This window comes from Carettochelys insculpta, chromosome 1, assembly GCF_033958435.1.
Source record: "Carettochelys insculpta isolate YL-2023 chromosome 1, ASM3395843v1, whole genome shotgun sequence".
In the NCBI taxonomy this organism is placed as follows: Eukaryota; Metazoa; Chordata; order Testudines; family Carettochelyidae; genus Carettochelys; species Carettochelys insculpta.
This window is the reverse complement of record NC_134137.1, coordinates 149559568-149574072: the sequence shown is the minus strand read 5'-3', so window position 1 is coordinate 149574072 and position 14505 is coordinate 149559568. Positions and strand designations below refer to the sequence as shown.

The following is a 14505-nucleotide window of genomic DNA, read 5'->3' as shown; positions in this document are numbered from 1 at the left end:
TCCACTCAAGTCTTATTGCCTGATGGATTGAGATTGAGGCTGAAAATGGCTAACCAAAACAATTCATTAAAATGAGAAACTAGAGTAAACTATTCAGTTGATTTTTGAACACACAAACTCCCCCTTCCTGTTTTTTTTTAAAGTCCGCTCACAAGATGGTGAAAAGAAATGTTACCTTTATGTAAAGCTTTCAGCCACCGATCTCGCCTTTCTTCATTTGTTGCATAGACATAGAGAAGTCCATCCTTGTATACAATCTAAAACAGAAGGAGAAGACACTAATTCTAATTATCTAATTAGTAATTATTATTATTCATTCTAATTAGCTAATTTATAATTATTCATTCTAATTATCGTCATGCATCTGAATAAGTGGGTCTTTGCCCATGAAAGATTATGCTCTGGTATATCTGTTAGTCTATAAGGTGCCCCGGGACTTCTCACTCTAATTATCCTGTGCTTTATATCTTCTTCACAGTTAATTAGCTTCGTGTTATTTTTTTTAAAAGATCTAGAGAAATGGAAACAAAGAAGTGAAAAATTTAGGAACTCAAGGATCACGCTCCGCAGGCCTGTTCACACCAAAAGGCAGGTAGCCCAGGACAGTGAAGACCCAGAATTAATTAGTTACACTCCTATTTCCCATGAATGTGAGCTTGCATTATGGAATGGAACCAGCCCTGCACCCAGTGATACAACTCTCTTTGGAACTGGTGGGTAAACAGTAAAGACCTACACTCAATCACTTTTACATTTTCATTAAGTACAATATGTGCCTTTCATTGTTCCCCATATGCACACTTCCTCCCACATATTTGAGTGTATTAGGTACGCACAAGAGTAACAAACTAATGTAATATAAAAATACTATTTAAATAGGGTTTGAGGTATTCAACCTCAGGTAAGTTAGACAGTGCTAACACTGATGCCCTCTCTTTTGGAGTTATTCCCGTGGGTAGCAACTGCTTGGTGGCAGTTAGTTAATGAAATCTGCTGCTGCCCAGGACACACATTCTATGACTCTACGCATCCATTTCAAGCTACTTGCTGCCCATGTTAGACCCACCCACAACACAAAGGAATCCCACCCTCAACACAAAGAAAAGTTGCAGCTACTTTGCACTGCTGTATATTCTTCTTCTCATAGACTCACTGCCTCCAGGATTCTCTGCTCTGGCATAGGCCTTGGAATGGACCTATCCCTGAGAATTAACACACACGGCAGCTAATTCAAAGTTGAAGCTTTTGCAGCAGATATGACTTAGTGCTGATGCACATATACAGTATTTTGTAGGACTGTGTAGATTGATAAAGTTTAACATATACAATTTGGATGAGGTACAATTTTAGAGGGAACCATAACTTTGAATTTCTAGACTTGTCTACCAATAGTTTTACTGTCAAATGGCCCAAATTCTGCACTGCTTTTTTGCTACTAAAGTTAAAGGAGGGAGGAAAGCTTAAAAAGAGGAAATGAATTGTGATCTGTGTTGCACAACAAAATAAACATATGCAATAATATTCAAATAATGCACCATTCTTGTGCGCGTAGAGAATCAAAACAAATGAGCTATTATAAATACATGAATGCACAAACACACAGGTCCTGATCTCAATTCCATGAAAAGGCTCCCGTTGCTTTTGATGGGCTTTGAGTCAGGTTTACAGTAACATGGATTCATTTCCAAACTGCTGTTAAGTTTTTGTAACAGTAGCCTAACAACCCCTTATTTTTCATAGAAATAATAGTAGCCACAGTAAAGATCAGTTTCATATTTTGTGATCTCACCTGAAATGGATATTGTCGCTCCAAAGGCGCCTGTTCTTCATGATTCACTGCCTCAACACATCGAATTTTCTTTAGGTCAATTGATCCTTTTTTACTTCCTTTTTTCTAGGAATAAAAGCCAAAACACAACTACTCCTCATTCTAAACATGAGACTATTGACCCCGAAATCAAAAATAAGTTATTGGCGTGACAAGTTTTATAAAATAACATTTCATCTAAGCTGAGTGTAATTGCACACTTCAGACTGGGTACAGTGTAGTTTTGCTTTTGTTAAACTATTTGAGAAAGACATTGAGAATCCTCCTTTGTCTCTTATCCTGCAATACAGACACTGGCAAAACACCCTGTGAAGTCACGGTATAAAGACTACAGAATAGACCCCATATCTGGTTTAAGCACCTTCGTTTTACAATGCAAGAGCAGAGACGGGGAAAATAAAATGCAAAAGTTTCTAATGGAAAAAGGAAATCTACAAAATCAGACTATTATTTTGTTTAACTACTGGCACCAACCCTGCCACTGTTGCTCTCATAAGCCGTGTCTACACGTGCATGCTACTTCGAAGTAGCGGCACTAACTTCGAAATAGCGCCCGTCACGGCTACACGCGCCGGGCGCTATTTCGAAGTTAACTTCGACGTTAGGCGGCGAGATGTCGAAGTCGCTAACCCCATGAGGGGATAGGAATAGCACCCTACTTCGACGTTCAACGTCGAAGTAGGGACCGTGTAGTTGTTGCGTGTCCCGCAACTTCGAAATAGCGGGGTCCGCCATGGCGGCCATCAGCTGAGGGGTTGAGAGACGCTCTCTCTCCAGCCCCTGCAGGGCTCTATAGTCACCGTGGGCAGCAGCCCTTAGCCCAGGGCTTCTGGCTGCTGCTGCGGCAGCTGGGGATCCATGCTGCAGGCACAGGGTCTGCAACCAGTTGTTGGCTCTGTGTATTTTGTGTTGTTTAGTGCAACTGTGTCTAGGAGGGGCCCTTTAAGGGAGCGGCTTGCTGTTGAGTCCGCCCTGTGACCCTCTCTGCAGCTGTGCCTGGCACCCTTATTTCGACGTGTGCTACTTTGGCATGTAGACGTTCCCTCGCAGCGCCTATTTCGATGTGGTGCCGCGCAATGTCGAAGTTGAACATCGATATTGCCAGCCCTGAAGGACGTGTAGACGTTACTACATCGAAATAAGCTATTTCGATGTAGGCTTCACGTGTAGACGTAGCCATAATGAGCCACAACTCAGAGGAGTAGTCCAAATGTGCTATTTGGACTGCAAATAATAACAGTGAATTTTAGTCACTTCAGAGCTACAGCTGAATGAACAAGGAAGACCACTGTGCTAAAAGTACTGACCACTTGACATATATAATCATTTTTCAGATACAATCAGGCTTTAGACTTTTACATCAGTTATGGGTCTTATTGTGCACTGAGCTACAGGGATAGCAACAGGCTTTGCTGGGCCCTAGACAATGTTAAGGGAGCTCAGCTCTGGGTTAGCTGAAAGGGGTGGGGCCTCAGGAGGAAGGAGTGTGGGTAGGAGGCAGCCAGCCCTCAGCATCACCTGGAGCTCTAGTGGCAAGTCAAAGGGTCCAGGGCTCTGGCCATCACTGCTGTGGTAGCAGCAGCCTGGAGCCCCCAGGCTTTTAAATTGCCAGGTCCCGGGGCAACTGCCCCCTTCCCCTGGCCCTGATGAGCTACCTCCTGTGCAAGTGACTTCCAAACCAATGCCAGATATGTAACTCACCACAGAGACCCTGACTCATGAAAAAATTCAGTGCAGTACTTAAGCATGTGCTTGACTTTACAGATGGGTCTAAGTCCCATTCACTTAGATGACATTTAAGCATATAACTAATATTAAGCATGGACAAGTTCTGTCCTGAATGAGGACGGACCTAAATTCATGGTTAAGTGCTCTCCTGAATCATGGCCAGATTTTGGTCCCCTATAATATTTTCAAATACCACTTGGAACAAATTATATCACGATTCCCATTATATGACACTGAATCAAAATACAGGAAAAAGGATGTACAGGTATAGTTAAAGAAAAACTTTCTCACTTCTTTATCATATTCATAATAAGAGAGGTTTGTTTTGGTGAGGACAAACAGTCGTTCTTTGTAATTATTTGGTGAAATTTTTTTCTTCTGTTGCGACTTCTTTAAAAGAAGCTCCTCTAGAATTGACTCCGTCTCCATTTTATTGCCCTGAAAATTGGAAACAGGCATGTTTAATAATAATAGCTGTTAAAAGATTAACAAAAGCAGCTATGTCCTTTACTAACGGATAGTGAAGCATGTTATAAAATGAATTTAAGATATATTGATAGCATGTTCTAACAAGCTCATATGAAGAACATATTTTATGTTTTACAAACAGCTGTGTAATTAGTTTTTTGACTCAGACAAAAATAAACATGTTATAGGAAAAATAAATTTTAAAATAAAGCTATAACTCCAGCTAAGGCCTTTTCTGCCCTTTTGTTGCCTGAGAATTTCTGCCTTTAAAGTCTTGTATTGCCTGGCAAAAAACTGCAGCTATAGCACAAATGTATCACCTCTGAGTCAGTAAGAAAGTCATTACAGCAGTAATCACATAATTCCTCGTATCCACAGATGAGAAAAAGCATACATGATCACAGTGTGCCCTGGACCGGTAATTTTTAATTTCTCTCTTTGCATTGAAAGAACCATAATGATATGAAACAGAAACATACAAGTAAAGGAATGACAAAAAGTGAAAATGTCATTCTAGGATTATTCTCAGTGATTAATCTTATTATCTATGCAGTAATAAGTGAAAAAAGGATCAAGACTCTTTGGTTTTTAAAACTATTCATGTTCAAGGTTACTTACATGAATGTTGTACTTACAAGGGGAATTGTGTCCTTTGTCTTCTGTTTGCTTGGTGCTCCAAAGGGAAATGTCCTGCTGACTTATTCCCTACCACATCCTTATCAAACTTGCAGTGTCTGTCACATAAAAGGTATTTGCATGCCTATCATCACGCTCACTTCATCGGAACACATCTAGCTGTGTTTTCTATGCTATCGTATTTTGCACCATTCTATTTTTAGCCTTGACATATTAAACTTAAGGGGATCTATGTCCTCTGAACAATTCCCCATGGTGTTTGCAAGTGAGGTATTGTAACAATATGGTAGTGCATTATGAAGGAAGAGCAGCTAGTCTTTTTTGCTGTCTAGTCTCATGAAAAGGGTTGGAAGCTGGATTGTGAGAGCAGTATAGGCTGCAATAGCAGGGATAAGGGCAAGATTAGAAAGAACATAGAGGGGAAATCAAGTCAGTAGCTTTTATGTCTGTATACCAATGTGAGAAGTATGAAGAATAAGCAGGAAGAACTTGAAATGCTAATTGCTATACACATCAATAATACAGATGGCATCACAGAGACTTGGTGGGATAATATATGTGACTGCAATATTGATATAGAAGGGTACAGGTTGTTCAGGAAGGATAAGCCTGGAAGAAAGGGAAGAGGTGTTGCATTTTTTATTAAAAATGTGTTCATTTAGACTGACGTTGAAATGGAAATAGGAGACAGACTTGTTTAAAGGCTCTGGGTTAGGATAAAAGGATAAAAACAATGGTGGCCTCATTGCAGGTGTCTGCTACAGACCACCTAACCAGGAAGAGGAGTTGGATGAGGCTTTTGTAAAAACAGCTAACAAAATTATCCAAAGCACAGGACTTGGTTGTGATGAGGGACTTCAACTACCCAGACATCTGCTGGAACAATAACACAGCATGGCATAGATTATCCAGTAAGTTCTTGGAATGTATTAAAAAGATTTTTTTTATTTGAAGAGGTGGAGAAACTACTAGAGGAGAGGCTGTTCTTGATTTGATTTTCATGAGTACAGAGGAACTGACTGAGAATTTGAAAGTGGAAGGCAGCTGAGGTGAAAGTGATCATGAAATGGTAGAGTTCATGGCTACGTCTACACAAGAGGCTTTTCCCAGCAAAACTGGGCTTTTGTTCTGAAAAACCACAGAGCATCTACACGGAAAATGCACTTTGTTGACAGTTTCTCAACAAAACCTGGCACATCTGCTGGCAGTGTTATATATCTTCCCTTTCAGGTATAACATCTCTCTTAACAGTGAAAAGCTAGATGCACACAAATCCATGGGTCCAGATTTGATGCATTCAAGAGTACTGAGGGAATTGGCAGATGTCATTGCAGAGCCTTTGGCCATTATCTTTGAAAACTCGTGGAGATCAGGAAAGATCCCAGATGAGTGGAAAAACGCAAATGTAGTACCCATCTTTAAAAAAGGAAAGAAGGACAATTCAGGGAACTATAGACCAGTCAGCCTTAGCTAAGTCCCCAGAAAAATCATGGAGGGGATCCTCAAGGAATCCATTTTGGAGTACTTGGAAGAGGGGAAATTGATCAAGAGTAGTGACCATGGATTCACCAAGGACAAGCCGTGCCTGACCAATCTGATTAGCTTCTATGATGCGGTAACTGGCTATGTGAACATGGATGTGATATATCTTGACTTTAGCAAAGCTTTTGATACAGTCTCCCACAACATTCTTGCCCATAAGTTAAGGAAGTATGGATTGGATACATGGACTGTAAGATGGATAGAAAGCTGGCTTGACGGTCGGGCCCAATGGGTAGTGGTCAATGGCTCAATGTCTGGTTGGTGGTCAGTTTCAAGTGGAGTGCCTGAAGGATCAGTTCTAGGGCCAGTACTGTTCAACATCTTTATTAATAACCTGGATAAGGGGATGGATTGCACCCTCAGCAAATTTGCAGAAGACACTAAGCTAGGGGGTCAGGTAGATATATTGGAAGGTAGGGATAGGGTCCAGAGTCACCTAGACAAATTGGAGGATTGGGTGAAAAAGAAATTTGATGAGGTTCAACAAAAAGAAACGTAGTGTCCTGCACTTGGGACAGAAGGCACGTTACCAATAAACGGGTTATCAGAAAAGGTGTGGGGCTGTTACTGGATGAGAGAGGTAACCTAGTGACAGATGATGTAGGAAAAGCTGAAGTACTCAATGCTTTTTTTTGCCTCAGTCTTCACGGACAAAGTTGACTTCCACACCATGGCCCTAGACAATGAAGTATGGGAAGGTGGAGGGCAGCCATGTGTGGGGAAGGAACAAGTTCTGAGCTAGCTAGAAAAACAAGATGTACACAAATCCATGTGTCTTGATTTAATACACCCGAGGGTACTGAGGGAATTGGCAGATGTCATTGCTGAAACTTTGGCCATTATCTCTGAAGACTCTTGGAGACTGGGCGAGATCCCAGATGACTGGAAAAAGGCAAATGTAGTGCCCATCTTTAAAAAAGGAAAGGAGGACAATTCAGGGAACTACAGACTGGTCAGCCTTACCTCAATCCCTGGGAAAATAATGGAGGGGATCCTCAAGGAATCCATTTTGGAGCACTTGGAAGAGGGGAAAGCGATCAAAAGTAGCCAACATGGATTCAGCAGGGGCAAGTCCTGCCTGACCAATCTGATTAGCTTCTATAACGAGGTAACAGGCTCTGTGGACATGGGGAACTCAGTGGATGTTATATATCTTGACTTCAGCAAAGCTTTTGATACAGTCTCCCACAACATTCTTGGCCATAAGTTAAGGAAATATGGATTGGATCCTTGAACTATAAGATGGATAGAAAGCTGGCTTGACTGTCGGGCCCAATGGGTAGTGGTCAATGGCTCGATAGCTGGGTGGCTGTTGGTTTAAAGTGGAGTGCCACAAAGCTCGGTTCTGGGGCCAGTGTCGTTCAACATCTTTATTAATGATCTGGATGAAGGACTGGATTGCACCCTCACCAAGTTTGAGGACAACACAAAACTAGGGGGAGAGGTAGATACGTTGGAGGGTAGAGAGAGAATCCAGAGTGACCTGGATAAATTGGAGGACTAGCCCAAAAGAAATCTGATGCGGTTCAACAAGGAGAAGTGTAAAGTCCTGCACCTGCGATGGAAGAATCCCAACCATTGCTATAGGCTGGGGACCAACTGGATAAGCAGCAGTATGACAGAAAGGCACCTAGGTGTTATGGTGGATGAAAGGCTGGATATGAGTAAACAGTATGCCCTTGTAGCCAAGAAGGCTAACGGCATACTAGGGTGCATTAGGAAGAGCATTTTGCGCAGATCTAGAGAAGTAGTTGTTCCCCTCTAATCGGCACTGGTGAGGCCACATCTAGAATATTGTGTCCAGTTTTGGGCCCCCAGTCTAAAAAGGATGTGGATGTGCTGGAGCAGGTTCAGTGGAGGGCAACAAAAATGATCGAGGGGCTGGAGCGCAAGACCTATGAGGATAGGCTGAGGGATTTGGGCTTGTTTTGTTTACAGAAGAGAAGACTTAGGGGTGATTTAATAGCAGCCTTCAACTTCCTGAAGGGAGCTCTAACGAGGAGGGTCAGAAACTGTTCTCAGTGGTGTCAGATGGCAGAACAAGGAGTAATGACCTGAAGTTAAAGAAGGAGAGGTGTAGGTTGGATATTAGAAAAAACTACTTCATCAGGAGGGTGGTGAAGCACTGGAATGCGCTGCCTAGAAACGTGGTGGATTCTCCATCTCTCGAGGTTTTTAAGTCCTGGCTTGACAAGGTCCTGGCTGGGATGATTTAGTTGTGGTTGATCCTGTCTGAAGCAGGGGGCTGGACTAGATGACCTCCTGAGGTCCCTTCCAGCCCTATGATTCTATAAGAATCCCAAGAACTGTTACAGGCTGGGGACTAATTGGCTATGCAGTAATGCAGCAGAAAAGGACCTGGGGATAATAGTGGATGAGAGGCTGGATATGAGTCAACAATGTGCTCTTGTAGCCAAAAAGGCTAACGGCGTATTGGGGTGCATTAAGAGAAGCATTTCCAGCAGATCTAGAGAAGTTATTATTCCCCTCTACTCAGCACTGGTGAGGCCAATCTGGAGTAGTGTGTCCAATTCTGGGCCCCCCAATATAGAAAGCATGTGGATGCATTGGAGTGGTTTTAGCTGAGGGTAACAAAAATTATTAGTATCAGAGGGGCAGCCGTGTTACTTTGGATCTGCAAAAGCGACGAGGGGTCCTGTGGCACCTTATAGACTAACAGAAATATATGAGCATAAGCTTTTGTGGGCAAAGACCCACTTCGTCACCTGCATCTGACAAAGTGGGTCTTTGCCCACAGAAGCTTATGCTCACACATTTATGTTAGTGTATAAGGTGCCACAGGACCCCTTGTTGTGGCTGGAGCACATGACCTATGAGTAGGGGCTGAGAGATCTGGACTTATATAGTTTGCATAAGAGAATACTGAGGGGTGATTTGATAGCAGCCTTCAACTTCCTGAAAGGGGGCTCTAAAGAGAATAGAGAGAGACTGTTCTCAGAGGTGACAGATGGCAGAACAAGGCGCAATGGTCTGAATTTACAGAGAGAGAGGTATAGGTTTGATATCAAGAAAAACTATTTCACCAGGAGGGTGGTGGAACACTGCAATGCGTTACCAAGACAGGTGGCGGACTCTCCATCACTAGAGGATTTTAAGCCCCAGCTTGACGTAGTCATGGCTGGGATAATTTAGTTGGGGTTGATCCTGCTTTAGGCAAGGGGCTGGACTAGATGACCTCCTGAGGTCCCTTCCAGCCCTAGAATTCTATGATTCTATGGTTCTGTCAAGAAAACAGCTATGTAGACACTCCAAAGAGAAATTGCTGAGCTACAATTCATCTCCAAATTCGACACCCTCAGCTCAGGATTAAACAAAGACTGCGAATGGCTGGCTAAACACAAAAGCAGCTTCCCCTCCCTTGGTGTTCACACCTCCAGACCAACTGCTGGTAGTAGGCCTCATCCTTTCTGACTGAGCTAACCTTGTTATCCCCACCCTTGCTCTGGCTTATTTATACCTGGCTCTGCAGATTTCCATGACCAGCATCTGATGAAGTGAGTCTTTGCTCACGAAAGCTCATGCTCAAAACTTTTCTGTTAGTCTATAAGGTGCCACAGGACCCTTTGTTGCTGTTACACATCCAGACTAACACGGCTACCCCTCCGATATTAGCATGTAATGACTTCTGTGAGATTCCACAGAGTACTGCTAACATCTTTCACATGGGAAGGAAATTGCAATGGCAACAGTTATGCCAAAAATGCCGCTTAGGATTTTTTTCAAAAACAAGATTGAAGATAAAAAACAAAAGTTCAAGGTAATGCAGTAGTTCTAGCACTTTGAATATGGAAGTAAATAAACTATGGCAGTCATTTTGATTTTGGTTTGTGTCATGAATGGATTGGGAGAAGATGTTTGTTTGTATTTACTCTGTACTGTTTGAGTTACCTGCAGGCCAAAACACAGGAAAATTTAAACATGAACAGAAATGTGTAATTTATCTGAAAAGGTTATTTTCTTGGTTTAATTGTAACTGGTTTGTAATATCCTAAGAGCATGCTTTGTATATAGACTTCTGTATTAAGTCTTAGCTTTTTTTCCTTATATAATGCTTCTGCTGAAAGGAGTTGGCAGCAACCAGGGCTGGGTTCTACATCTAGGGGTTTCTTTTCATCCATCTCACACAGAACCGGCTCAAGCCACCACCCAGTGGCTTTCCCAGTAGCTTGGGAAATTCACACACCCCTGGGCAGCTCAGAGACGCAATGCTTCCCCATTCGCAAGCACAGAGTCTGAGTGTAGAAGAGCAACTTTCAATGAAAGAGGCTGAAAAGTGATATGGCATAAGGTTGGGAAAATATCACACTCAAGCCGCAGCTACACGTGCACGCTATTTCGAAGTAGCGACACCAACTTCGAAATACCACCTGTCACGGCTACACGTGTTGGGCGCTATTTCGAAGTTAACATCGACGTTAGGCGGTGAGACGTCGAAGCCGCTAACCCCATGAGGGGATGGGAATAGCGCCCTACTTCAACGTTCAATGTCGAAGTAGGGAACGTGTAGTCATTGCGCGTCCCGCAACATCGAAATAGTGGGGTCCTTCATGGCGGCCATCAGCTGAGGGGTTGAGAGATGCTCTCTCCAGCCCCTGAGCTCAATGGTGGCCGCGTGGAGCAGCCCCTTAAAGCTCCCCGCCCCCTCCCTTCCTGAGCAGGAAGCTGAGAGAGCGTGCAGGCAGCAGCAGTAACACGCAGCTAGCCTGCACGCTCCTCCGCAGCCACCCACACCCCCACCCAATGCGATGACCGCCCGGCAGCCCCCCCAGGGGACCCTCCCCAAGGGAAGCCAGGACTCAGAGCCCAGCAGCCAGGCGGGGAAGTGGCAGCGGGGCCCCTCCTGGACAGAGGCCGAGCTGCGGGACCTGCTGGGGCTCTGGAGTGAGGAGGAGGTGCTCCAGGTAATGGGGAGCAAGAGACGGAATGCGGATGCGTTCGCTCGGCTGGCCGAGGGCCTGGCCGCCCGGGGTCACCCTGCCCACACTCCAGATCATGTACGCAGTAAAGTGAAGAAGCTGCGGCAGGGTTACGCCCGGGCCTGGGATGTGGCCGGCCAATCTGGGGCCACCCCCATCACTTGCCCCTTTTACAGGGAGCTCAGGGACATCCTGGGCCCCCGGCACAACTCCTCCCCTCTGGCCACTCTTGATACCCCAGCCAAGGAGCCCCAGCAGGCCCTGGAGGCGGAGTCCGCCCCAGAGGCAAGCCCTGCACCCCAGGGCCCCCCCCAGGAGCCCACCCCCAGGGCACCGGAGGAGGAGGAGAGGGACTCCTCCTCCAGTGACGCCGGCCTGCACATCATCCTCCCATCCAGGAGCTCCAGCCGGGCGTCCGCCCCCCGGGTGTCCCCCGACCATGGGAGAGGACCATTAGGTATGTACCCCCCCGGTGCACACCCCCGGGGTTGAGGGGCGGGGGTTATAGATATGGCCAGGGCCCTCCACATGCCCAGATGGCCATGGCCCCAGGGACAGCAGCGGCATGTCCCTCACAGGAGTGCATCAGCCCCTGCCCACCCCCCCCCAGCACGACAGTGCCATGCCCCATCCCCGGGGCCGGGGGAAGCAGAACCTCTAGGGTCCCCCGGGGGGACGGAGTGGGACACCCAGCAGCAGCAGCAGCAGCATGTGATGGAGTGGAGGGAGTACAAATGCAAGACTCAGGCTAGATATGAGAAACAAGCAGAATAGCTCCCAGTGGCTAAGGATGATCCTGGGGCTAGAACTGGCAGGTTACACCTCTGCCCTGAACAAAGAGGAGGGAGGAGCCGAGCTGGGTTTGAATCGGGGGCTGCAGTTAGAGGCCAGGGGAAGGGAGAGCTAGAAGGCAGCCAGCCTGAGGAGCGGGAAAGCTACGCCCCAGAGGCTCACCCCTCGGGGTCTTCTCCCCAGGATAGGTTGGAAGGACCGTCTCTGACTGCTGTACTGTCGCTTCTGGGAGAAACTGGGCATCTGTTGCCTAATAAAAATCCTGTCGTACCTGCTGAGTGAGTGACAGTCACTCCTGCCAGTGGACAGGGTGCAGTGCAGGGGGACCCCTGAATCCCATCACAGCAGCATCTCTCGGGGAAGGGGATGGGGAACCTGCAGCAGAGGGGTGGGTGGATAAGGGCCACGGCTCGGGGCCCACAGTAACGGCTATCTCCACTCTTCTTCCCCCACTCCTGTGTTCTGCAGCTGCACCATCGGAAGGACCGGAGAGCGCCGGTGAGGCGTCAGTGGTCCTGGAAAGCCCTCCGGGGCCATCACTCCAGGCCAGCCCCTCGGCGCAGCAACGACCGGCCCCACGGCAGGGAAGACGGCGGACGCAGCACCACCACCCGCCGGCGACGGACCCCCACCTGCTGGCACTGCACCGTCGGCAGCTGGAGGTCGCCGAGCAGCGGCTGTGGGTGGAGGAACGCTGCCTCCACCTCCAGGAGCAGGCGCCGGCCTGGCGCCAGGAGGCATGGGGGGCCTGCATGCGGACCCTCAACTGCATCGCGGACTCCCTTGCCCCCCAGGCCGCACCGTCCGCTGCAGCGCCCGCCCTGCCTGCTCCATCTGCTGCGCCGTCCGCCGTCGCACCACCACCCAGGGCCATTCCGCCGACGGGGACCTGGGGCCAGCTGACAGTCGCCGGCCGTATCTCCCGGTCCGCCCAGCCCCCAGCCAGTGCTGCGGCCGAGGCGGGGATCCTGGCTGCCCACCCCCAGCGCTGGACTATAGGGGTGTGGGGCCCAGGACGTGGCCCCCCCACACCCCCTTTGTATATATTCCCCCCCAGTTTATTGTTCTTTTCTTGTAAATAGTTTGTATTTGTGACCTATTACTTTGCTGATCCTTACCCCCCCATGTAAATAGTTCTCCCCTTCCTTGTCTTCCCCTTTCATGTTATCCCGATTTTTATAATGTATATATATTTATCAGTTTGATTTCCCCTGTACATAGTTTGTCTTGTTCAGAATATTTATAATAATAAATAATAATGATAATAATATAAAAGAGTTGTAGTAAAGAACGTTTGAGTTGACGAACAACTGTCTGCTTTTATTTTTACAAGAAAAGTTGGGGGTGTGTGCTCTTGGGTGCTCTGTGGTGTGGGCATAGGGGCAGGGAGTGTTGTGGAGGATGAGGGGGGTGCAGTGGGGGGGCCTGCCAGCATTCACCCCGCGGCCTCATCGAAGTGGGCCCGCAGGGCCTCCCGGACCCAGGTCCCTTCGGGGTCCACCTGGCGACTGGGGGCAGCGGGTGGCTGCACATCGGCCCTGCCAGCCTCCACAGCCCAGTCATGAAAGAAGGCCTCCCCCTTGCTCTCCACCAGGTTGTGGAGGGCGCTGCACGCACCCACAATCTGGGGGATGTTGGTGGGGCCCGCATCAAGGCGGGTGAGGAGACACCTCCAGCACCCTTTGAGGCAGCAAAATGTGCGCTCCACCACCTGGCGCACGTGGTTCAGGTGCTGGGTGAAGCGCTCCTGGCTGGCTGACAGATGGCCCGTGTATGGGTGCATGAGCCAGGGCCACAGGGGGTATGCCGCATCTGTGATGACGCAGAGGGGCATGGTGGTGTCCCCCACAGGGATCTCCTGCTGGGGGATGTAGGTCCCCGCCTCCAGCCGGCGGCACAGGCCTGACTTCCGGAATACCCGGGCGTCGTGAGTGCTGGCAGGCCAGCCTACATAAATGTCCAGGAAATGGCCCCGGCTGTCCACCAAGGCCTGGAGAACCACTGAGTGGTAGCCCTTCCTGTTTATGTAGCGTCCTCCACTGTGTTCCGGGGCGCGGATGGGGATGTGGGTCCCATCCAGAGCCCTGAAGCAATTGGGGAAGCCCAGGGTGGCAAAGCCCGCGACGGCGGCATCCAGGTCCCCCAGCCTCACGAGCCTGTGGAGGAGCAGGGCGTTGATGGCGTGGACAACCTGCAGGGGAAGCACATGGGAGAGCACCAATGAGGGGTGTGCAGGGTGTGTGTGGCCCTCCCCTGCCAGGGCCCCCCTCCCCTCCCCTGCCAGGGCTGCCTCCCCCCCACTCCTCCTGTGGGTCCTCTTACCTCCATGAGGACAGCCCCGACGGTGGCCTTGCTGACGTCAAACTGCTGGCCCACGGATCGGTAGCTGTCTGGAGTGGCCAGCTTCCAGACAGTGAAGCCGACCTGTTTCTTCACGCTTAGGGCACGCCGCATGGCGGTGTACTGGTGCCTGAGTGCGGGGCTGAGCCACTGGCATAGCTCCAGAAATGTCTGCCAGCTCATCCGAAAGTTCTGGAGCCAGCGGTCGTCGTCCCACTCTCCGAGCACCAGCCG

General features: G+C 48.1%; 1 protein-coding gene across 5 annotated transcripts in view; it reads right to left on the bottom strand.

Moving 5' to 3' along the window:
* Window positions 1-14505, bottom strand: part of BMX (BMX non-receptor tyrosine kinase) — a 66308-nt gene that overhangs the window by 36856 nt on the left and 14947 nt on the right. For 3 of the 5 annotated variants that reach the window (XM_074993431.1, XM_074993466.1, XM_074993458.1), the window contains exons 1-4: window positions 4643-4762; window positions 3848-3994; window positions 1790-1894; window positions 176-257 (exon numbers count right to left, since the gene is read on the bottom strand). In XM_074993431.1, coding sequence (XP_074849532.1) covers window positions 176-257; window positions 1790-1894; window positions 3848-3985 — 325 coding nt within the window. In that variant the 5' untranslated portion in view covers window positions 3986-3994; window positions 4643-4762. Of the gene's footprint in view, window positions 1-175; window positions 258-1789; window positions 1895-3847; window positions 3995-4642; window positions 4773-14505 lie in introns of those variants that run through there. The other 2 variants (XM_074993441.1, XM_074993448.1) reach the window with 2 other exon arrangements.